This window comes from Corvus hawaiiensis, chromosome Z, assembly GCF_020740725.1.
Source record: "Corvus hawaiiensis isolate bCorHaw1 chromosome Z, bCorHaw1.pri.cur, whole genome shotgun sequence".
In the NCBI taxonomy this organism is placed as follows: domain Eukaryota; kingdom Metazoa; phylum Chordata; class Aves; order Passeriformes; family Corvidae; genus Corvus; species Corvus hawaiiensis.
The window spans coordinates 39,528,786-39,553,291 of NC_063255.1; the positions used below are offsets into that span (position 1 = coordinate 39,528,786).

At 38.4% G+C, this 24,506-nt stretch overlaps 1 protein-coding gene across 4 annotated transcripts in view; it reads left to right on the plus strand.

The window, feature by feature from the left end:
* GOLM1 (golgi membrane protein 1) overlaps nucleotides 1–22,089 on the plus strand; it is a 35,163-nt gene extending 13,074 nt beyond the window's left edge. Inside the window, exons 4-10 of one of the 4 annotated variants that reach the window (XR_007200733.1) lie at nucleotides 4,651–4,705; nucleotides 5,683–5,785; nucleotides 11,344–11,470; nucleotides 16,452–16,581; nucleotides 17,791–18,078; nucleotides 19,258–19,360; nucleotides 20,175–20,260. Coding sequence is in view for 3 of the 4 variants with exons in the window: in XM_048290617.1 (XP_048146574.1) it covers nucleotides 4,651–4,705; nucleotides 5,683–5,785; nucleotides 11,344–11,470; nucleotides 16,452–16,581; nucleotides 17,791–18,078; nucleotides 20,175–20,288; nucleotides 20,611–20,675 (882 nt within the window). In the remaining variant the exon portion in view is untranslated. The other 3 variants (XM_048290617.1, XM_048290619.1, XM_048290618.1) reach the window with 3 other exon arrangements.
* The last annotated feature ends 2,417 nt before the right edge of the window (nucleotides 22,090–24,506 follow it).

The window sequence follows — 24,506 nt, forward strand, 5'->3', positions numbered from 1 at the left end:
ATATTTGCCATAGCACGATATTACTAAATTAGCAAGAGAAATCAGTATGCATACTCATAACTGGTACAGCAAAAGTCTAAAAGATCACTTCTGTCCAAAACATATCTTCACATGGTGGGAAGAAAAAAAAAGGATGAGACTAGCTGAACTAGAAAGAAGGAATTTAGAGTATATGTAGTTTAAGCGTTACCTCTTCACAGCTAAATGAATGGACAGAAAGTCAGAATTTGCATTAGCTATACCTATGGAAGTTTTATATTAATATTCTCATATCATAGGATTTTGTTCTGCTTCCATTGTCTATTATTTGGGGTTTATTTAAACATAACAGTACAGTGAAAGTCCTGCAGTTTCACAAGGCTTTTTTCTTCAATCTACTTGCTGTTGCCCTGTACCTGTAAAAGTAATTTTGGATTCATGTGTGTCAAATTCCACCCTCTTGTGTTGAGATTTTAAGAAACTAACTTTGCAATTTTGGTGGTTTTAAAGGCAGAACTGCACCATGTCATGGTGTGCATGTCTTTGTGTCTTCCATGACAAAACAGAGAATCTAGATTGCTTTTAGCACAGGCTTTGAAACAAGGTTGAGTCTCAGATCTTTGACAGAACCACTCTTCAGAAATAGAGGTGGTTTTTTGGGTTTGGGTTTTGTTGGGTGCATGAGTTGTTCATTTGGTTGGTTGGTGTTTGTTTGGGGTTCTTTTGTTGGTTGGGTGGGGTTTTTTTACATTTATTGAGGAAAAGTGGAATTTCTGAATGGAATTCAGTTTATTGAGAAACAGATTTAAATGAACAGTGTCTTCTCCATTTTGAGCTTGAAATTTGTTGTCAGGCTTACTTCAATTGATGTGCCTCCACTGAAGTATACATGAGTGTGCAGCACAACAAGTAACCTTAAAGAGAAATATTTCCTTAGGTATCTTATTTATGAACTTTCCCCCCACATACTAATATGCACTTTAGCTGTTAGTCTCTTAGCCTGGAACCAAAAAGCCTTTTTGTGGCTAGTTGTCATGTTTTAACCCCAGCTGGCAACTAAATACCATGCAGTCACTTACTCACTCCGCACATGTCCCCCTACATTTTTGAAGAAAACTCTGTGGGTTGAGATAAGAACAGTTTGATAACTGAGAGAGAGAGGAATAAAACCGAAGAGAAACAAGATGTGCACAATCCAATTGCTCAGCACCTGCTGAATGATGCCCAACTTGTCCCCCAGCAGTGACCGGTGCCTCCTGGCAAATTCCCCTATTTTATGTCCCGACGTTCTATGGTATGGAATGTCCCTTTTGCCAGTTTGGGACACCTGACTGAGCTTTCTCCTGGTTTTGTGTGCAACTGCTGGCTGGCAGAGCATGGGAAATGGGAAAGTCCTTGTCTTAGGGTAAGCACTACTGAGCAGCAACTAAAATATCAGTGTGTTGCCAGCATTATTTTCATGCTAATGCCAGCGTAGTGGTGGGGAGCCGTGGGAGTGTGCAAGACAGAACCACGCTTTTTCTTTGCTGTAAGGACTTAAATCAGTTTGAGTTAATAATGAAATGAGAGCCCTGCTTTTCCCTGATTAATTATAAATGGCTGTTTCTGCATGTATAAATCTTAGCTTCCCATCTTGCTTTATTCACGGTTGGATTTGTTCTTACCAGCTGAGTTACTGATCCTGTGGCTTATCTTTGTCTCCTTTGAGCTGTATTTGTGAATGCAAAGCCTCTTTTTTCTTAAGTTTTAGTGTTTACACTCATCAAATTCTTTGCTTTCTTTTTTCTGTTGCAATGTCTCATTATGCTTTTTTATACACCACATACAGTCAGTGTTAGAAAGCATATATGTCAGTTCAGTGTGCTTGGGCTAGCTTGGTTCTTGAGAGTAGCAAATGCTGGAGGAGTTATTGTGGTAATTCCTCCAAGGAATGTGTGTATGGAGAATACTGTTGGGCGTTATTCAGATCAAGTGCATTTACATAGTTCAAAGTATGTGCTCAAAACAAAGATTTCAAATAATTTTTCTCAAAGCTTCCTCATGCATATTTCTGTGTTATGTTTTTTTATTTTGAAACAGTAACTTTAGCTTTGTCTTTCTTAAGTAGAATAAGACTTATGCGGACATGTTCTGTGGTGAATCTTTGGCAGCTGTGATTAAAAAATTTGCTGTACAGCTGGAGCAAGTAATTTTCCCTCACTGCTGGGGGAAGTGTGACTTTTGAGTTTTGGTTTCTGAAGACCTGCTGTCCACAGCATTGTCTTCAATCAAAAGACTGATATTTTTCCTCTTTGATAGTCATAAGGACTTCTGTGCAAACATGTTTACAAATACAACAAGCTGGTTCTATGTTACTGAGTTACTCTGTCACAGAACATCAGATTTTGATATGGTGATAGAGTGATTTTCCAAAAGCTGGATATTTTGCTCCTGGGGATTATAGCTATTGTTTCATGGGCTGATTGAAGTTTAAAATGGGAGTTTCTTTCTATAACTGACTATTGGCATGTGTCTGCTGAGTGCTTCCCAGCAGTTTTCATTCTTGACCTGCATAAAACCCCAAAAGTATGTTTGCTTAATTTACAGCCACAAGATGAAAATTAGTCAACACTTGAATGACAGGAGGAAGAATGGAAGGCCTGATGTTATTGACATAGTGAGATTGGAAGCTGGCAGTTGCAGTACTGTCCTGTAAATTATTAAACAGTATTTCCTGCTCAAGTTAAACAGCGAACTAGATTTTAACAGGGTTTTTCCTGGACTTTTGCCCACCTGTTCAAGGAAGTAGGTATGGTATTGCCAAAATAAAGTTTTATATGCAATCCAGAAAGACAAAGGCACACTTCTTTTTTTCCCTGTTGTAATTCAAAGAGAATTTTTTTAACGTGGAAAATAACTTTTTTCACTTCAGCTAATCACAGTTATTATTGTCCTAATGTACAAAACATGTAACACTTGTATGTTGTACTGCCACATAAGTGATCCTGGCATTTAGAAATTTCATTTTAAGGAGAAAAACCCCCCAACCAACCCCTCCTCCCCCCAGTAAAAAGATTGCCCCCCCCAATAAAAAGAACCAAAACCAACAATGCCCCCAAAAAACTGTAAGAACATAAAATTGCTCTATCATACTGATTTTTCTAGTCCATTGACAGTTTCTGATAATGGCCAATGCTGTATTATCTTGAAGGTGATAATCTGGAACAACCTGACTACATTGTTCACACATTAGCAAAACTTGGAATTTCCACTGAAACATTAACTTCCTTTCCCCAATAACCAGTGAAAACAAATTTATTTTTTATTTAGCTGTCCTATGAGAAAGGAGAGGGAGATATATTAAACAATCCTACATAAATGTTTTTATTACTGTTTTTTGATTTTCTATTTGCGTTTTAACAAAGGAGCAAGATGTTTTTCCTTGAGGTTTCACGGTGGCGTTCACAGAACAGCTGTACATATAGAATGGTGTAGAAATACTTAGCAACAGCTGAATGACCACCTCTGTAAAGTGGGACTCTTTAAAGGGTCAACCAAAGACAAATCTACTACTCTGGTGGGTGCTAGCCACTCAGGTTTATTTAACGCTGCGCTTCATCTAATCAGCTGGCTTTTATTACTGTAGCCTTTGTGAAGAAAGGCACTGACAATGTTGTCAGTGTTTCAGGGTGACTTGGGCAGACAGAATGGGTGCTGTTACTTCTTTTCAGGCTTGGACATACGCACACATCAATACTAGAGCAGAAACTTTGGGAAACAGGGGAGTTGATGTATTCTCATCTGGGATCCTTGAAGAATACTGAAGTTTCCCAGGACAAGGATAATAGCGGTACTGGCAATAAAGCCTAAGAAATACCTTCCTAAGACTGGACTGGATTTTTTCTGAAGAGCTGGTGGATCTCTTTTTTGTATTCTTAAGAACTCTTCTGCATCAGACTTGCTAAATGTTGAATATGAATAATGTCACTTAGGCTTGACTTGACTCAGTTTTCAGATGTTTTGGGGTATGTGTGTATATGAAATGGTAGACACAGACTGATGGAAGAATAGACGAAAAATGTTTGTATGTTTACTACCTCTTCAGAATGAGAGGGAGAACAAAGTGAGGGAGTGGAAGAAGGCTGCTCCAACATGAAAGCAATCAAGAAGATAGGTAGAAAAGGGATTCAATGTAAGGGCTTCACATTGCTTTCATGGAGTTGCTTTAGCTGAATGATTAATACTTTCATAGCTCATCTTTGCGTGCCTGAATGCAGGTGTATTGATTCCTGAGTGAGAGGGTAATTGATAGTGAGCTGTCATAGGTTGTATTCTTCCTTCAGGAGATAAATACAGTAAGTCTGGCTGACTCCAGTCATGATATTAAACTAGAATAAAGTGACAAGCAATTGTAGTATCTTTAAATTCCTTTAAATTTTTCCTCTTTTTATTTGTGCAGTGATATCTTCTCCCACTCCCCATTACTGGAAAATCTGGGTTAAAATGAATACTTGTTGTTTGCAATTGTAGATCTCTAAAGCAGCTAAAAGTTTTTGTTCAACTGTGATGCACAAACTAACAACTGTGACACAAAAAATAGATCTTGTTACAAGTATTTTGATAGATGTTGTTTATAGTGGTAATACAGGCCCTTTGCAATTAAAACACTGCATTTTGTTCTGCTTCTTTCAGGCAATGCTGATGAGTAACATCACACTAAATGATCGATTGATTCAGAGTCTACGAGGTACGTTGTAGTACCCCTGTGAATCTCTCTCTTACTGTTTTTTAGGCTCCCTGTTTTTTAAGACTTGCATGTTTCTTTTGAGAGTGCTGCATTTCTTCAAGTCCTGGGGGTGGTGCAGGAGCTGCCATGACTTAGATACTTCATCTGCGTAACTCCAGTTAAGTGTCAGACTAATCTGCCTCAACAGTCCTTGTAGTGCTTGATGTAGTACTCCTGACTCTTTTGATATTATACAGAATAGAAGTAAGTTAATATATTTATTCTTCATTCTCCTTGGCAACATATTCTTGCATTCTTCCCTGAGGTGTGGGGTCATGCATTTTAGCACCAGAGGAATTCACAAGTCCTTTATTAAATAAGAAAACTCAGTCTAATTCATTTCTATTCATGGTTGTGCTTCAAAAATTGTTGTTAGCAATGTATTCCTCTGGAGGTTCTTGGAAATGAATCCTATAAACAAGTAAGTGTGTTGTGGTGTTGCCTTCTGGTACCCTCTCACAAAGCTTTCTATCAGGAAGAAAACTGAATCATAGATGCCCCTGTTGCTGAGGATCATGGCTATAAATTGCATGTTATTCAGGGAAGCATTGCAAGCTCATCTTTATGTGGCTGATAAATGTGAATGCTGTTTCACACTGTGTTCTGATTATGATTTCATAGACTTAAAGATTTTCCAGACTGCAACTTAGCAGGGTTTGCAAATCAGTTCTGTGTATTCCTTAAGAGGAAAAGTAGGTAAAAATATACATTGTACTGTTCTTGCTAAATGTTGTGCTGAAAAGTTATTCTTACCAGATTCTCTGCACCCTTGTTGAATAAATTCAACAATTATCTATGCATTTGTGTATGATGTGTAGTTTGCATAACAGATGGATTAATTTCGCATGCTTACTATAGATTTGTTGTTTGATATTTCTGTTGTAGAATATATAGGTGTATGTGTATTTTAATATGTATTTTAATTCTGTTTTGATCAGAACACTTGAAAGAGTTACAGACGGAATATGGAAAGCTACAGCTGGATGTTTTCTGGTTTCAGAAGAACCAGACTAACCTTCAGAGGAAGTTCTCATATGACCTGTAAGTATGTTCTTTAGGAAAGATGACTTCCCAAATTATAGGTGACTTGGTTATAACCCAGAGTACTCTTGTGTTAGCTATAGTACTGTTAGTTAAAATACATTATTAAGGAGAAAGTAACATCTGACACCTCTTCTAAAATTGCTCACAGTTGGAGAAGAGCATAAACTTTGCAGTATTTTTCATCTTTGTGTCCACACACTTCTTGATGCTCCTTCTGTTGCAGGAGGATTAAGGTAGCAATATTATCCCTTAAGAGTTGTGGGGGAAAATTGAAACATGAAGAGGCTAAACTCTGAAGAAGTTTGCGTTAAGATAGGGGAGCATCTGATGAGAAGCTGTACCTTATTGAGCTGCCAGAGGTCTTGGGAATTTCTGGTACCATCAGACTCATGTGTTCTGTTTTACTTGACGTACCTAGTCATGGCTTTTTCTTGAGATTTCCCACTGAATTGTAAAGCATGGATAGCTGAACAAAAGTACTTATCCATATCCTTACACTAAATACACGTTTCTGGTATTTCTAGGAATTTCTCCTCAGTCCTTTCTGCTCAGTAATATCCTTGTTTCCTCCACCTGCCTTCACATCCTATAGGATCTTCCCCCTTGTGCATAAATAGAAAAAAGCAATAAAATTTGCTGTTTGCGTGTTCTCATAATGATGTTCCATCAAGAGTGTAATTGTTGTAGTGATAGGTATTTTTTCAGCAGCCATTGTTTAGCCAGGTTTTGTAAAAATTATGACTAAAAGTGGACCATGAAACTCAAAGAACTTGAATTCTGCAGGCTAATCTTGAAGTATTTTCTTCTGTTTTTCCACCTCCTTAGAATTAAGGATTAATGTTAGTGCTTCTGTAACACTTACTGATGACCAATTGGTTGTGACCTTTTTTTTTGAATTATTACTCATGTAAATAAGATAGATTGTATTAGTGGAGCTGTAATTTAAGACGTCTAACAGAAAAGTAGAAGGAAGTTGGATACTTTAGTTTGTACCTGCCTTTCAATAAGCTGTGTTGCTAGTGTGTTAAGGGGCTTTTTCCCACTCTGTGTTTGTTGTGTACCATGGTTGTTAAGCACCATCTGTTTGCTGTTTAGTTAAATGACAGACCTGAGACTCATGGACCTCTGTTGATAGTTCTGTGTTAGTCAGTGAACCTGTTTGCCAGTGTCTTCCTTTTAAGACTAAGATCAGCAGAAACAAATAGATCTGGATATAGCACAAATATATCTGTGTGCTGGACAGTTGTGCTCCACATGAGAGGTATACCCATGAAGCACTGGGTTGATATACACATGCAGGGAAATAATACAAGGAAAATGTAGTGAGTCTGTCTTCTGAAAATTTTGAGGTTTATCACCCATGTCTGGTGCTTACAAGCGTGGCTCTGTTGAGGAAATCACTGACAGAGCACCCCTGTTTGTGGTAGTGTACCATAAAGAATCCCTCTTCATTTAACAAAGGAAGGTTGTATTCAGACAGCATACTCCAAGGTCTGGGCTGGCTCAAGGTGAAAAGCTAAGCTTGATAGTAAAGGTGGGTTTGCTTTTATCAGGGTAGGTGTAGAGACATGATAGATCAACCATGTGGTAGCTGAACAGGGACTCAGTTAGCTGACCTGTCTCCAGCTGGTCCTGAGACAGCTGTACCAGTTCCTAGAGAGTCTCTATGGGAGTCTGTAAAGGCAGTTATCTCAGCCAAGGAGCTATGCTATCTTCACTAACTTTGTTGCATAATACTTCAATGTTCATTTTCTATTTATAGATTCTTTTCCTGAGAGTCGAAGTGAGGAAAACAAGCGTAGCACTCAGATTTTCATGAAATAATTTATAGCTTGGGTACTGTGCAGCATTCACACAATTCTAGGAGGAACATGTATAAATGTGTTTTTAAAATGTTGCTTGTTGTGTACCTTTAGGGAGGATGTTGGAATGTTAATATTTCTCTGTTGTGGTGTTCCGGTAATTGCAGACATGGATATTTGATAGTACTTGGCTACATATGTTCCTCTTTATTTTATGCTCAATTAATACTGTCACTTTAAATGATTGCAAACAAGCTTTTCCCAATATGATTGTGGGCCTAGGAAAATAACAATTATTAGAAAGATTCCAAATGTTATTTTTAATCTGTCTTCCTTCCTCCCCTCCACATTCGGAATAAACCACTGTGTTACCTCTCTGTTCGTCTGCCTTGCCAGGAGAAGGCATTAGACCTGATTATGTGCTTCTTCCTTTTACCTGGATTTGTATGGTTGAAGGTTTTGCACCTTAGGTAGCAAGTACACTATGCCCAGTGCAAAAATTGAGGGACCATATTATTTGTATAATTGAAAATGTTACAAAAAGATGACAGAAATCAATTGCCTTTTTCAAACAGCACATTGTAAATCGCTCCATTTAAACATTCAGTAACTACTCTGTAGAAGACAGTGGTAAGAGCAGTTGTGAATATGGAATGCATAAGAACAAAATCTGTGACCGTAGGAAAAAAAAAAAATCCTTGTTTCTTCTTTTACCTAAGTCTTGAAGTTTCATCTTACCATTTTTTTGAACAAGCTTAGTGTTTTCAGTGCAGAAGCCAGCAGGAATTATCTGACCTTACTGGTGTTGTGTGCCAAAGGAGTGTGCATTCCTCAGCAGTTGACTTCACAACATACCTTTGGTGCACACTGTGCCCAGTGCTGTCTGGTCATGGCTAGAGCTTCTGCAGCAAAGGTTCACTGGCACACTGACCCTTCTCTCCTGCAGCAGCCAGAATGAAACAGAAGCCTCTGGACTGATCTTTTGAAATCATTATTGAATACATTCCAATATTCAAATACATTTTTATTCCCAAGACCTTTGGTTGTTACATAACTGCTTTTTTAGAAATCTTGCTACGTCTAAAAGGTCTGATAATTAGTTTGGTATTTGCAGACCTTAAAAGTGCAAGAGTGTGAGTGCAGGAGTAACCTTTTTTGGTGGGGTTGAAAGGAGGAGGTTGATAGATGCTCCTGGAGAACAAAGATACTCTGTTTCTCATGCTGGGGATTGGCAAATCCAGCAGCCCAGGAGGGGAGAGGCTGCACATCTGTTCCTGTGAGCAGATCTGTAGGCTGTCAGGTATGCAGGTTAACACAGAACACATGAAGCATGAGCACAGACAACAGCGATAGACTCATCCCTCTCCTGTGAGAGTGAGTGTCTCCTAGTGCAAAACATGCTGTGGGGGTGGTCTAGACAGGCTGTCCCTCCTTCTCAGTTTGCTTGTGCCTCTGTGCTTAGGCTCATGGAGATCATCCTTGGATGGGCTGGTGGCTCCTTTGATGGGCCTGGAAGCAGCTGTGGAGGGTATTATTTGGGCTCCTTTGTGTGTGTGCAGGTGAGCTCTGTGTCACAGAATTAACTATGTAGTGAAGGAGAAAACATGCCACAGAGACTGAGTTTAAGAGCAGTAGGTTTGCACATTTGAAATGTCCTGGTGATGGGATGAGGTGGAGAAACTAATGCTGTCCCTGTACTCGAGAAGTTCTTGTATGCATGAGTACAGTATAAAGGAATTCTGTTACAGATAATAAATTTTAAATGGTGAGGATTTGTCACAAATGTTAAATGAATTTTATTTTCATGTGCTACGTGAGATGAAAGTGCAACCTTTCACAAATGCTCTATCTCTGACTTCAGGTCGTCTGTGTTCTGCATCTTTCTCAAGCTTGCAAACTGAGATGCAGACAATTAATATGGCCTTTTATTTCCTAGAAAATACTGAAAGTGTGCATAACTCAAGCCTATGCTGTTTTACTGTCTCTGATGTTCACCAGTTTGAAGCACTGCTTATTTTGGTGACTCTTCCAGGTATTAGCATTATCAAATCAGGCTTTAGAATAATGTCTAGTCAACAAGAAATTGTAATGAAGGTAATTAATTTGTCAGTTCATAGCCTATCTGTCTGCTACTGTTCTTCCTTTCTGGGTGCGAACTACAGAAGGGATTTTTTGCTTTTGAAAAGTAGAGGTGGAGACAGGTGAAAGTGCAGTACAAATGAGTTACTTGCTGTGGTAGAGTGCACGTACCCCAAGAATTCCTTCGGATTATGTAGCTTATTTGCAGCTTGAGAAACTGCAATATGCCTGTCTGAACCAGCTGCTGTTGCACGGAAGGTACTGACACTCTTAGTAACACTGGTCAGAGCCAGAATCAGGGGAAATTTACCTGCCTTCTTAGTCTTAGTGAGGGGGAGGAGAAACTTGCAGTATGTTGACCATGATGTTCTACAAAAGTTGCTGAAAAAGATTTTGAATGCAGAAAGATGTGTTTGCAAGGTCTGTAGCTGATTGTATATGTAAAAACTGGAAGCTACCTTTGAGTGGAAAAAACAAAGGAGAGAGAGAAAGGAGAAAAGGTTTCAAAATCCCAGAAGACTTCTTTGCTGCTAGACCAGCAGGGAAAAGCAAATGGGGTCCCCAGCCAAGAGCCTGCTCTTCCTTGGGCAGGCTCTCCAAGGCAGTGAGTACAGACAGTGATGGTGATTTTTTATCACATTTTCCCCTAGTGTGATGCTCTTCCCATTGGGATCCTCTCAAACTGGTGTTCCTGTTCATAGTGGGGTCAGAGCATACTTGGAGTTACATGATGACTAGTTTCTAAGACTTCTGCATGTGTATTATGGGGTAATGATTATCTTGCTTTGTTATTCACTAGATCTTATTTTTCCTCTGATGTAAACCAAAAGCTATAAAACGACTTCTGAAGAGAGTAGGAGAGAAAGGAGGATCTTGCCCTGACTGTGGCCACTTGCCCTGAGAAACTGAGGTTGACAAAACTCCTGGGCTTTGCGCAGGATCTCCAACACATCCACAGAAGGGGAAAACACTGCCCTGGCAGCTTTAGGAAAAGCACTGCTGCAAACAGCAGGCCTTGCCTAGGAGTTACAGAGCTGTGAGGGAAAGCAGGCTGTAGAGATGCAGATAGAAGACCCCTGCTGTCGCAAAGGTTATGGTGCTGTGTAACTATTAAAAGTATGTAAAAGATACACAGTGCTTGCGTCTTTAGGATATGTTCCTTCCAGAACTTATAGTAGCTACTAATGAACTCCATTTCTGTAACATATGTTTTGCTATATCTTGCAGCACTGCGCTTTGCTGAAATATTGAGAAAGGGTGTTCAGTTTGCTAACAGTAGATTACACCTGTTTTCTTTTTCAGCTGATACTTTTCTGTTTCCTCTTTCTGGCTAAAATCAAAATACGAATTTCTGTAATCGTAGTAGAAATGCTTCAAGGATCAAAATTGTTTTTAACTTAACTGGACTTGACTGGTTAGCAAAGACACAGAGAAAATCATGTAGCTTGTTGAGCTGGTCAAACAAAAGTACTTTAAATTAATTTATTCTAATAGAACTTGCCTGCACCATGAATTTGTCCTTAGGACTTAGGTGAATGCCTCATTTTTTCCTAGTGACTTCTAAAACCATAAAGAAAAAAATAGATATATGAAAAAAAGAATTAGGTAATTTTGCAAAAGTACATTTTAGAAGAGTGTGGATGAGAGTTAACGGTCTTGTTCATGTTTTTTCAGGTCACAGTGCATCAACCAGATGAAAGAATTAGAAGAACAATGTGAAGAAAGGATGGATGAGCTTACAAAAAAGAGTACTGATGTACCACAAATCAAAGAAAAAAAAGACTTCACAGAAGACAGCCAGGTATGGTTTGGATAATTTCTTGAAAATGCTTTTCTGTGTAGTTCTTAAATGTTTCTTTACCTTTCTGTTACTTCCTACTAGCATTAGCCCATCTCATTAAGTTTTTCACTACTTCAGCATTTGTTGAGTGTTTCTGATCTATGGGAAATGAGGCAATTTCAAGGACAGAACAAGGAGATGTCCTGAAGGAGACTCCAAATCACTGTGTCTCTGAGATGGGCAGAATTTGAGAGGTGATGCTGAGAGTGGTGTGGGGTCCATTAAGGAATATTTACACGACTGAACTTTGGTAACAGCACCTTTTGACTTTGTTAAAGTACTTGGTTGCTTTGTGTGTTAAAGATGAGGATAAATTGTGAATCTCTTCAGAGAAGCAGCACACCCTGAATATTGCAGTCCAAGGTTCACCAGCTATGAATTTTCACAGAAATCCTTTATGTGAGCATTTTACTGTAGGAATTAAGGGATAATAAAGTGTCTGCACTGCTTGCTGTTGGATATTCTGAGACAAAGAACCACAAATTCATTGTACCTATTGAAGGCTCACTGGGGTAGGGCAGGCTTGGCAAATAGGGTGGCTGCATGTCAGCTGGCTTTTTCTCCTGGGGTGCAGAGGGTGGGAGAAAATCCCAAGAAACGGAAATTTCAGTTCATTCTGTTGTCTTGGCACGTGATTTATTGATGCTTCTTCATGGATGTGGGATTTGGTCAGGGATAGAATTTGACTGGTTAAGCTTGATATGGACAGCCCTGGAAAGATGCAATCAAGCTCTTGGATGAGAAAGCACTTGATTAATTTCTGTACCAAAATAGCCCTTTCTTCAGGCTTACCAAAGAAACAGAGGTTTCAGAAGTTAGACTTTTTACATGTGACAGCAGTGGGGCCTTTTCCTCTAGCTGGGTGGCCAACTCTGATTACAAAGGCAGTGGGGATTTGGTGGAATATAGCCTTTTCTCTTTGTCTAGGAAAAGGCTAAATTTGATGACTTTAGAAGTGGAAAGGGTAAAGCATTGAGGAATGAATATTGGTTCTACAAAGAGCTGAAAAAGGATGAGAGAAAATGGCTAAAACCTCTGCCTGGAGATTCCCATAGGTAATGTTTCAGTCTGTGTCCAGTCCTTTATGTAGAAAGGGGAAAACAGAACTACTGAAGTGTGTGACCTTTTATCCTGGGAACGTGCATTGTGTGAGAGCTGCAATGTGAATGAAGCATTAGAAACTGGAAATGCTATCCAGTTATGCCTTCAAATAAAAGTTACAGCTCTTGTCAATAGTTTTTATAAACAGTATCAAATAAGTAGATAAAAAGTAACAATAAATATATCATTGTAAGTACATAAACCCCTCATCATTTGGAGATGATACATTAGTTTGTCAAATGCATCCTGTTTAAGAAATTTGATCTAGGGAAGACCCTAATATAGAGGCGATCAACTTAATTTTTAATGTGATTTTGCAGCAGATTTTAATTACAATTACTTGGACTAGATTCCTTTTCTTTGTTTATTTGTTTGTGTGTTTGTTGCATTTTTGTTTTTCTTTTAACATTTCCAGTTTGGAAGATAAATCATCTTAGGAGAGGAACCTGAGGAGTTTGACTGAAGCCCCTCTGCAGGACAATTTCAGTCTCCTGCAATAAGGTGCATAGCTGGAGGCAATTTTTACTCAAAGCAGATAATCTGTACGGAAGGGCAGGTTTTCTCTTCTCCTTTTTATATGTAAATGGGATGATCTCAGACGAGCTAACTGATACTATATATTTATATATATATTCCTAAATAATTTCTGGCTGCTTGTATTCCCTAGTATCTGTGGCAGTGTTTCTTTGGCCAAGCTGTAACTTCCTCAGTTGTTTGCTTGCCCAAGAATTTCATCTTTTTGCTTTTATAAAAGCATACTTAGTTATAGTTAGTGCAAGAGAACCCTGACAAAGTCTATGTATGTTTTTATCCAGTGTTTTAAGCTGGAATAATTCCTGATTGTAAGACGTATGTGCTTATGTAACAGAAAAGTCTGACTTAAAAAGAAAATGGAGTGTTGGTCGGTTAATAACTAAACAGCTTTACTTAGAGCTCTGTAATTTGAGGAATGATACTAAATATCAAGATATACTTCTTGGCTGAGGAAAACACAACATGTTCAATTACTATCTTTTTATCCAACTACTTCAACTTTAAAAAAAATCAGCATATACTCTTTGAATCTATTTGACATTAAAAATTACTAAGCCAGAAATTTAAGATAAGTAAAGGGCTTCTGCATGTGTAATTAAGAGGTAATTTCTTGCCATTCTTGCAGAAGAATTCATGCCCAACATAAAGTGAAAAATGGTCTGATGTTCAGTTTCTGATTATTTCTACTGTAGAGAGTGATCTCAAGGAGCTGAATTATTTATAAAACAGAACCATTTTTAAATACAGCATTTTTATTTTACTGATTGAAGGAAGATGGAGTTCTCCTGAATATCATTACTGCAATAACCAAGTATTCTGCAGTAACATTTGTTTATCAAGCTTTCATAAGAGTCAGTGCTAGATTAGTTGTTGATACTGGACTTCATGGTGTTGACACAAAAAGGTCTAGTTCTGCCTGGCTTTGATGGAAATGAAATGCTTTTCAAAACAGCCAAGTAATCGTGCTACAACTCTGCCTTCTTGGTGACTTAGCTACTTCTTTCTGCAGTCATTTTTCCAAATGACTGAATGAACATTTGACAACATAGTGTTTTACTGCCCTCCTTAGATAAATGGGAAGCTACAGTCTTAAAGACAATTGGTAACAGAAAACAATCCTGTCAGTTCTGAGACTTCCTATACCATAAGATTGCCCATTCATTTATATGGTACCAGATATAAAGAGGTTTGTATCTCCAAATGTGCACATGCTTGTTCCTTCTCTGCATAGTTTGCTTTTTTTTTCCTTTTTGTAAATGAAACAAAAATAAAAATGCAACAAAAAATCCCCATAGAACAAATGGTTTTGTAACATTCTGGGTTTTGTTCACCAAAACTGGTATGGAACAAAATGGGCTCCATGCATATTTCATGTTCAGTGTTTGCATGAATTCAATTGACATAGCTCTCTGCCAATTACAGAATTCATAACATCATTAAGGTCAGAAAAGACCTCTAAGATCATCAAGTCCAGCTGTTAACCCAGCACTGCTGTGTTCACCACTCAGCCATGTCTCCAAATGGCAAATTTTTGTGGCACACCTTTTGAAAACTTCCAGGAGTGGTGATTCCTCCACTTGGACCTGTTCCAATGCCTGACCACTCTTTTAGTGAAAAAAAAATTCCTAATATCCAATCTAAACCTCTTCTGGTGCAGCTTGGGGCTGTTTCCCATTGTCCTGTCTGTTGTTACCTGGGAGAAGCAGCTGACCTGCACCTCAATACCACTACCTCCTTTGGAGTAGTTGTAGAGAACAGTGATGGTAATGCAGCAAGGTGACTGGGAGAGCTCTCTGGTTTCCAGTGACCATAGAAGTAAGCAGACATTTGTTTGGAGCAATCAACTGTAGCTTCTTTGTCCCACTGAAGTCACTGATGCAGGGCTGCCAGGCGGGTAATCCCAAGCAAGCCTCATATCAGAGCTTCTTGTTTTCTTTTTCTTCTCAAGTCTTTCTCTTTGATCATTCTCATAAATTCCTCTACAAAGAGCTCAGCTCTGCTCTTTCCCCACTGGCCCTGGCTTTGCACCCTCATTAAGTGTTTCTAAGATGACACTGGGGAAAGAATAACTCCATTTATCAGGGCAGGCAGGGTCTTGACTGCTTGAGCAATGACCATGAAGAGAAGAGCCTGGGTGCCACAAGGGGTACCATATGAGCCATGGGGCTATGTTAGGTGAAGCATGGCCACCCTATCTTTTCAAACCTCTTCTACCTCCACTCAACCGCAGAAACATGCTGTATCTGGAGAATCACCATTCTCTACAGGCAGCTCCAGATTCCCCTCCTAGAGGATGGGTGTTCTTAATGTCACCTGTCTGAAAGCCCCTGAGTACATCCCTCAGTTCACTGATGGTCTTTGATTTTTCACTTGAAACTAATGGTGAATCCTAAGTTGAGTTCTGTGTCTCTCAAAAGGTCTAACACAAACCTACACCCCCAAATACTTAATTCATATAGTCTGGGAGTCATTTATGGGGAGGTGGTGACGTGGCATTCCTGAGCTCCCTGTTCCCCATGCTAGAGATGAGGGGATCCACTGAAGGAGACAGCACCAAGCAAGACTGCCAACCACTAGATCCAGAGATGGGGAGGAGATGGAAGGGGCCTCAAGTAGGCAAACATGCCAACACTGACATACAGGGAGGCCATGGCCACATGAGGGAGCCAATGCCAGTGTAAGTGAAAGTCATACATAGAATTTCAATTGCCAGTTTGGAAGATCTTCAAGATGGTGTACATCTTAGATTTAATATCTAAGTGGGTCAGATGCTTACAGCAGTCTAGCACCAGAATTTAATACATTCTTAAGCAAGCTGTGTCATGTTAAAAAGGTGTTATTGTCCAGTTGGTTAACTTTTGTTTTTCTTTTCTTAATCCTGCATTTAACATAGTTACAGACCAGTTCTATACAAGCCTTACTTAGTTGAAGTGTAATGGTGACCAAACTCAGTTTTCCTGCCCTGTAGACTATTAATAGTTAATGGCATCTGTTTATTTGCTCCGCTGACACAGTAACAGAGCAATAGTGGATAAATGTGTGGTGTTACTGTTCCGTGACACTCCGAGAATAACCAAGACCAGTAATCTTGTCATTAGCTGCAGTTAAATAAGGTATGTTAAAATTCTCCTGATGTGCCATGCTGTTATATAGAAGCATTACTGCATATTCAGAATTGTATGGTACTTCCATCACCAATAAAAATTTCAGTCCAAATATTTCCGAGGGTGTTGCGATATTTTCCCACCTTTCCAAATCCAGGTGCAGTTATATAGACAGTGCTTATCTGTGTACATTCACTTTATAGGTTGATACTCAACTGCCAGCCTTGAAGGAAACAGAGTTCAAGCAGGCTGACTTGGAACAGCAGAAAACCAGTGAGGATGTTCCTAAAGCAGTACCTACATTAAGAAAGACAGACCTGATGCAGGCTAAAGGTGAGATGGAAATCCCTGTCTCACTAACAACTGGTTAAGAATGGTTGTAATTTAATTGAACATTTAGAAGCATTTTTGTACACAAGATTAAGATAAAAAAGTGACACCAAAAGTTTGAACATCAAGCTGAAAGAAAACTTGCTAGGATTTCTGTTGGTTCAGTTTTGTTGTAGTTGGCATGTTGCACATAAAGGAAAATGGAAATATTTACAGTTCTGGAATCATGTTCCTCGTTTAATATGAAGAAAATACCCAACTTTTGGAAGGAATAATTTTCAAGCATACTTAAAATTTGCTTTCTTAAAAAGTTTGACATATTCAGCCTGGTACCTCTCCTCCTTGTGGAATACCTGAAAGTTAGGCTTACAAGAAACACACATTCACATTTCCCATGTGTTGTCATTGAGCAAATTGCAAGAAAGGAAAATGATACATGCGTTTATATTAGTTAACCTAATGGTTCCTTTTGGCACTAAACTTCAGAAACTATTAATTTGAATGGATATATCCTTGTGTGTCAATCTTGCATAGTAGTGTGTGTGATACAAATTCAATTCTTAAATTTAATTATTCTGACATGCTATCTTAAATTACAGTGGTGTGAGCATGCAACTCTCAGAGATCTAGCAACTGAAGACAACGTCTACATATAGTTTATTTGCGAATTTTTTTTTTAATTAAAAGTGTAGATACATGGGGAAGAAAGAGATATGTTAATGTCAACTAAAAATTATAGCACTCCTGCACTTCCCTCTTCATGTTTAAAAATAAGAACAGACTTGGATATGTACAAATCTGCCTATGTGATGCTTTGTCCTGAGCTACTTTTGAACACCAAATCAATTTTATTGTTGGTAACAAGGTGTAACACACAGAAACCTGATGCTTATATAGGACACTGCAATTTTATTTAAATTTCTCTGTTTCACTTGCACAATTTATTAACCACATGTACCAAAATTTTAACGAGGTAGAAGCATGAATTTGTTGACAGTAAATAAAGTTCCCTTCTTTAGCTGTTCCCAGTAGGAAAAACATGAATTGTCTTCCTCTTGTCTCTGGAACTGATGTGACTGGAAGATATTCTTTCAGAGGAAAACCAAGAATTTAATGAGAAATATAAAGCATTATTTATTAAAAGTTTTTAACTTGTGCCACCACTGAAAGGCATTGGTTTTTTTCATTCAGAATCATTTTTGTTGTTTTCAGAAAGAACAGACAGCCTAACTGACGTCAGAAAACAGGAGCCTAAGGCAGAAGAGGAGCAGCTTTCTAGTCAGTTGAAAAAACCACAAGAGTCACTCGAGGCTGCTGCAGGTCACAAGGAGATGCTGCCTGAGTCAGAGAAGGAGCCAAATCCACCTGAGGATGAGAAACATGTAGCTGGGCAAGATACGTTACCGCTGGCAGCAGAGCAGGCTGCCAGTGAGGAAGTTGAGAGGGAACAGCTCCTAAATTTTGATGCTAAGCAGGATGACTTGCCCCCTGGGAAGGCTGGTTTGTAGCATGTCATGTATTGTTATAAACAGTAACAAAATGAAAAGTAAAGAAATGAAAGTGTGGAATAGGGCATGATTTCTGCAACAGTGGTAGAAGCTGGCCAGACTTAGTACAAGTTTTCATAAAGGTCAGTGTGATGTGGAAGGTGTCAGTCTCCAGCAATCACCTGCAGTTCATGAGTAAAGATGGAGGCTGCTGATTGTGCAACATGAAGCTGCCACGCTGAGTTCCTCTGCATCACCGTAACAACCCTACTGTCTCTCTATTAGCTCTACAGAGCATTTAGGGAAATTAGCCCCAAAACTTTTTGGTATTAGGGCTTTAAAAAAATATGATGCATCTAAAAAGGATGAGTGAGATGTTAACCATGCAAAGCACTGATGAGAAGAGAGTTACTTACACATGGATGTTTTGCAGTTAGTCTTTTTACATAAATATAGTATATAGTATAAATACATATTTATAAATATATTTATATATAAATAGCTATTCCTATTTCAAAATAAGCTACCATGAGTAAAACTCATAACTGAGACTTCAGGTATCTGAAGTTTATTATTGTGAGTCTTCAAGAACATGGATCAGATATTGTAGAGGTGCCAGTTTCTGGCATCTATCAAGTGACCCTGAACTACACATCTCAACAGCACCAAGCAGCAGAGTATTGATGCTGTGTCTAAACCTGACCAATGTCTAGACATTCCTCTGTCTTGAGGGATTTGGTCTCAGTAGCCCAAAGTAATAAAAAGGAAGCCTTACGGCAGTCAGAGCAGGAATTGATGCCCACAAAAAAATGCTGTTTATGCTTTTCTAGTAAATACATCCTTAGAATTGTAAGTTATCAATGTTAACATCGCTAACTCGGCAGGGATAAGTAATCTCCTCTGCATTACTAAAGCAGTATTTTTCCAGCTGGTCCAAAAAGATGCTGGCCAGAGCAGGCTTTACCCCAAAGAGATGTAATTACAAGTTGCCTAAACTGTTTCAATTTTAACAGAAAAAATCAACCCACAATTAGTGCAAGGAAAATCTCTGCCATGCAGCCCATGAAAGGTCAGTTTCAAAGGTCTGCGTTTCTGTGAGCTGAGAAGACTAGGAGGATGTTCTTCAGGCTTTGTTGTTATTTTTTATATTTTATATTTTTTATATTTTATATTGTTATATTTTACTGCACAGGTTCCTTGTAGCCAGAGGAGCTTAAGATAGAAAGACTTCTTCAGTATTCTCTGGGCATCCTCTTTTTCAAGAGAAGCTGCTTCTGAAATTTTCAGACCTTTAGGTCTGTAACTATAAAAATCTATTTGATGTGGTGGTCTGAATGACATAAGGCTTACAATTTTCAAGCCTGTTTCTTAGCCACTTACTAACTGGAAGGCTTAAGAATATTTAGAACAGAGGCTGTGATCCATCTTAAATGGGATTTGCTTACACCTCTCTGCTGTTAGGATTTTTTCTGGTTGATTATTTGAAAAATAAGGATAGTAGTTTGGCAATCAGCAATGTTTCCATTCATGTTAACGAAATCTTATGATAGTCAATAAATGTTGCTTGAGAGGAGTTAATGACTGCGTGAAGAAAATCTCTTCTGGAGTAAAGTGCTTCCGTGACAACTTAGCACATCATAAAACACTGTACGCTATAGTCATAGCATTCCACTTGCTGGACAACCTAAAACAAGAAGGGGGGAAGCTGACGTGTTTTGGTGGTGGTGGTAATACATTTAAAAGCAACATCAGAACATCACAGTTGAGTTTTCAGCAATGGCTTCAGGTTTTGCTCTTCCTTAGGCTGTCCTTTAATGTATTCTGAAATTGTTTAATGCTCTTTCTTTATGTCCATCTGAGTGCTGGCTGATTTAGCTATGCTTTCCAAATCCCAAAAGATTCTGTATTTTATCTAGTTCTTTTAACAGGATTTACAGCCAAAGTTGCTTTGAAATGTAACACTTCAAAGGAAAAATAATATAAAAACCTACTCTGAACAGCAATTCATTCAGCAGCAAAGTAATTCTGTGGAAGATGTTTACAGTCACTCTTTCTGTGTGAAGATGACCTTATGGTATAGCATAAAACTGCTTCATTTTAATCTTCCAGACAAACAGGAACAGGAAGCAGTGAACCACGACAAGGATGCTGATTACAATTTAGATGTGAATGAAGCTGAATCAGAAACAGACAAGCAAGCAGCACTTGCAGGGATTGAAAATGGTAAAAAAGAAAAAACCCAGTTTTAAACCACATATCACATGCTGATATTAAGATCATATTTTGCATGGCATCCTGTAGCAAGCTATACTTAGCTAATTTGTTTTTTGAACTTTCCCTCATGTTTACAGTGTGACCTATTTTCTGTATAGCACCACTGAACCTACTCTTCAGTGGGGGGTATGGTACTTTACTGTACTACACAGTATTTAACAGTCCTTACAAAATTTCTCCTGTTGTTTTCTAGATAGAACAACTTTCTTTATGAAGAACTTCGGCCTCTTAAAGACTCTTCTGTACTTTTTTCTTTTTTTCCCCTTATTAGTTCAAAACCCTGAAGATACGAAGAACCACTTACCTGACCATGGTGAAGGACGACAGAAGTTGTGAACAAAGGAAGTTCATGATACAGCCTAGTTACCTCTTCATCTAAATGCAGCAATGATCTGAACAAAGTGATCTTAGAAGGTTTTGATTGTCTTCTAAAGGCTTGACTTAGGGCCCAAATGAAGTAGTATTTTCTTGTGAAGTTTCAGTACTGTTGCAGTGGGGAAAAAGGTAAATCTCTGGAGGCTTGTTTCAAAGCAGTGTGACCTCTGCAATGACTTTCTCCTTCCTATCAATTATAAAATTGAAATCAGGCAGCAATAAAGGTGGTAACTTTGAAGTTGCCTACCTTAGTCATACTACAGCATGTCATACTACAGTAACGGTACATGTGGATTGGTGGTAAATGAGGAGCAGTCCTCTGCCAAGGATGGATCTCTCCCCTGAGCAATGCACAGTAGAGAAATCCCCAGCTTAGTTTTAAGAACTTAAGAAGGAGCTATGTTACTGTAACAAAACATGGGAAGTATGGAAACCAGTCCATGCTGCAATCTACCCTTGTGCCTGTTCTAGCACCTTTTTACTGCAACACAAACTGAGAAAGTGCAACTGTAGTCCTCAGATACTGTGCAGAATGATGTATTTACCTGGGCCTTCTAAATTAAATTCCTAGATTACACTGTTAGGATGTGTTCTTAGTTTCAAAGTTTAAAAAAAAAAAAAAACCCAAATGGATTCTGCCAATAGGAGCTTCTTATTAAGAGATTAGCCAGGAAGATTTTTCTGAAAGCGTTGTTGGACTCCACAAGGTCGGTACTACAGTTTGGTCCAGTTACCACTAACTTGCAGAAGTTTAGTGTAAAAATTCAAACTCATAAACTTTTCATGACAGAAGCCCTCTGAAATTGTGTGCTACAACTACCCCTTACCCCACCCAGCCACTATCTTCTGTGAAAAGGAAAAAGGAATGCAAATGCTTGCCTTGTACAACAGCAGTCTCAGCTGTTCAACATGACTAATCTTCTCTGCTGGACTTCCGAAGGAGGTAACCAGACTATGCATTTAGAAGACATGGCAGTGTCTCCCACAGATGAAACTTTAGTTGTTGTAAAGTCCTATGTTAATCACAATGTATCATCTTGTTAATGTTCTGCAGTCTTTTTCTTTACTGCAATTTGTTCAATGTAAATTAGAAACTAGTTTACTTGCAGTAAGATAGAAACACCCTCTACTTAAAACTACGGCACCCTTAACTGCGGTCCAACCAGCATGTGTAGCCAGCTGGTTTGAAGAAATTTTTATATTTGCATCTGCTCCCAAGACTGACACCTGTGTTCGGAGCAGTCTTTGTGAGTACGAACCAACCTTTGTCGAGACAGCGCAACAGCAGACAGCTGTGACTAACTTGCCAATCAGCATTCCATTTAAGAAAAGACAGATTTGTTTTTGCTTTCCCTTAAAGCATTTCCCTTTTCAACTCCTTTTCTGGTGTGTCGTTCTTCAGTGTACTAGTTTACAGCTGCTGTACCTTAAGATATCGAAATACACAAGTGGAAGGCTGGTTCTTTTGTATATGAAAAGAGTACTAGTTGTCATCAAGTGAAGGTCAAGAGTTTTAAGTCAAATGATGCCTATTAAGCCTAAACACAAACAGTTCACTAGCAGTTTTTCACCATTTAAGTAAGCCTTAACTGGTCTGGGCTACTACAGTCAACAGAGCAGGGAAAAAAAAATGCTTTTAAGCAGGAGAAGAGGAATGAGCATCTGTTCTGACAAGTATTGGGAAACTTGGGGTATTGGGATTTTTTTTTTTTCAAATAGTGGCATGTTTTAACATCCAAGCGTTTACCCAAAATTTAGGTAAAAATATTTACTCATCTTCTGAGCATTTTCCTAGGACTGAAACTGCAAACAATTATACAGCTGAGATGTAAGTTGATCAGGAATTTAATACTGATTGTTAAAAAGCATATATTCTAACAGTATAAAACAGACAGTGAAACACTATATTCAAGTTGATATAGCTTTACCAGTATCAAGTTAAAAATTCCAAAGAATCAAACACTTTAGGGTAAATAATATATTGACAGAGAATTATTTTAAAACTAATTGGTTTAGCTGTGCTTCTGTACATTTTTGGGCTTCTCCTAGCCAACTGGATGTTGTCCTCCATAAATATGACCACCTCTGCACAAAGCACACTTTTAAACCTCTGAGGGCAAAGGGTCTGAAAACCTGCATAATAGCAATGTTCAAAAGCATGAAGGACTACAGTTTTATTCACAATGACTTCAAGTGCTTCAATCTAACTCAGGTGGCAGATTTCTAGTAGGCAAGAGGCCTGTATCTCTACTGTATAGAATTTCAGAATTAAAGGACCTTTAGTGGAACAAGAGATTAATTTGGAACAGGGGTGTACATAGTGTCGTCTCTCACTAAAGTTTTTAGTTGTGTGAGGCATTACTACTTTGCTCTAATCATCTTGGTGTTATATTAGCACTTTGTTTTTTTGGTTTTTTTAAACTAAACCTAATCCATTTTAGGTAAGTATTTAAAAGTAATCTTCTCTAGTGTATTCACATTATTGTGTACAATTCATACAGTTCTAATTTTAATGAAAAGGGGAAATAATATTATTGCTATTTTCTTGGTTCCACAAATCACATATAATTTGCTTTCTCTTTTACTTGCTGCTTGCTTTGGAGAAATAACAAAGGCTGTCCTTGAACTATTGTCATGTAGTTCAAGATTTTTAAGAAGGGAAAGATTTTGTGACTATTTATAAGAAGCCAGATGAATTCTCTGTGCTATTTTACATCTATGTATTCCAGGCTTTTTATTCCTTTGGCAGCTATATGGAAGCACTCAAGTATATTAATCATGATGATAAGCAAACATGTAACATGATATGCCGTCTCTTTAGCAGAGAAATTGGAAAAAACATATCTTCAGGACCATACTTCTGATTATTTCAGGAAGCTGCAAATTGCTGGAAGACAAGTGGGAGTTCCACTTCAGAGGTTACTCATTGTTTTCAAGCTCTAGCTTGGCAGTGCCTCTGCTCAGGGGATGAAGCTGAAGTGGTATTAATCCACAGTAAAATTAGGATTAACACCAAAGTGTCTTGTATGGTCAATATGGAGTTACAAGCTCATCCCTATGGAGGAAGTCATTGTACACAAGTGAAGAATTGTCCTGTCCAACAAAGGATTTGCACGTATGGCCTAGGCATGACTTGGCCTTTAGTAGAGCCAGGTTTGCTTTTTTGAACATTTTTTCATTTTGCAACCTTTTGCTACAACACATCTTACCTCTGTTGTTTCACATCTGAAAGCCTGGGAGGCAGAACTATTGCAGGAAGGCAAGGATAGGTTTGGGGCTTCTCCTGTTTTGGATATCTACCTGTCAATTACTACAGAACACAGGATCCAGCAGCCCCATTGCAGTCAAAAATGGAGAATAAAGATCATGCAAATCCCTTGTCTGCATGGGCAAATACCAGGATTGTGACAAAGTTGCAGAGTAGGTAAAATAGAGTCTTCAGTGTCTGGTGCTATTGCTAGTGACTACTGCAGTGATTGCTGAAAAGATTCTTGAGCACTTTGAGAACAAAAACAAAGGAACAAATTCCAACTAGGAATCACTCACTCAATAGCTAAATGACTAATTTTCATCTGCTCTTGATCTCTATAAAGATTGTTTTAGCTTGGAGGATATGAAAAAATCCAACATTTCTCTACTTGCAAAGTGAGCAATTTGATACAATTAAGCAAAAATATGGAAACTCACAATCTCTCCATGTAACTTTGTTCAATGCAGAATTACAGTAGCTCAGCTGTGCACATGAGGCTCTACTGCATGATTTTTATTCAGTTCCTAACCCATGACTTTGTC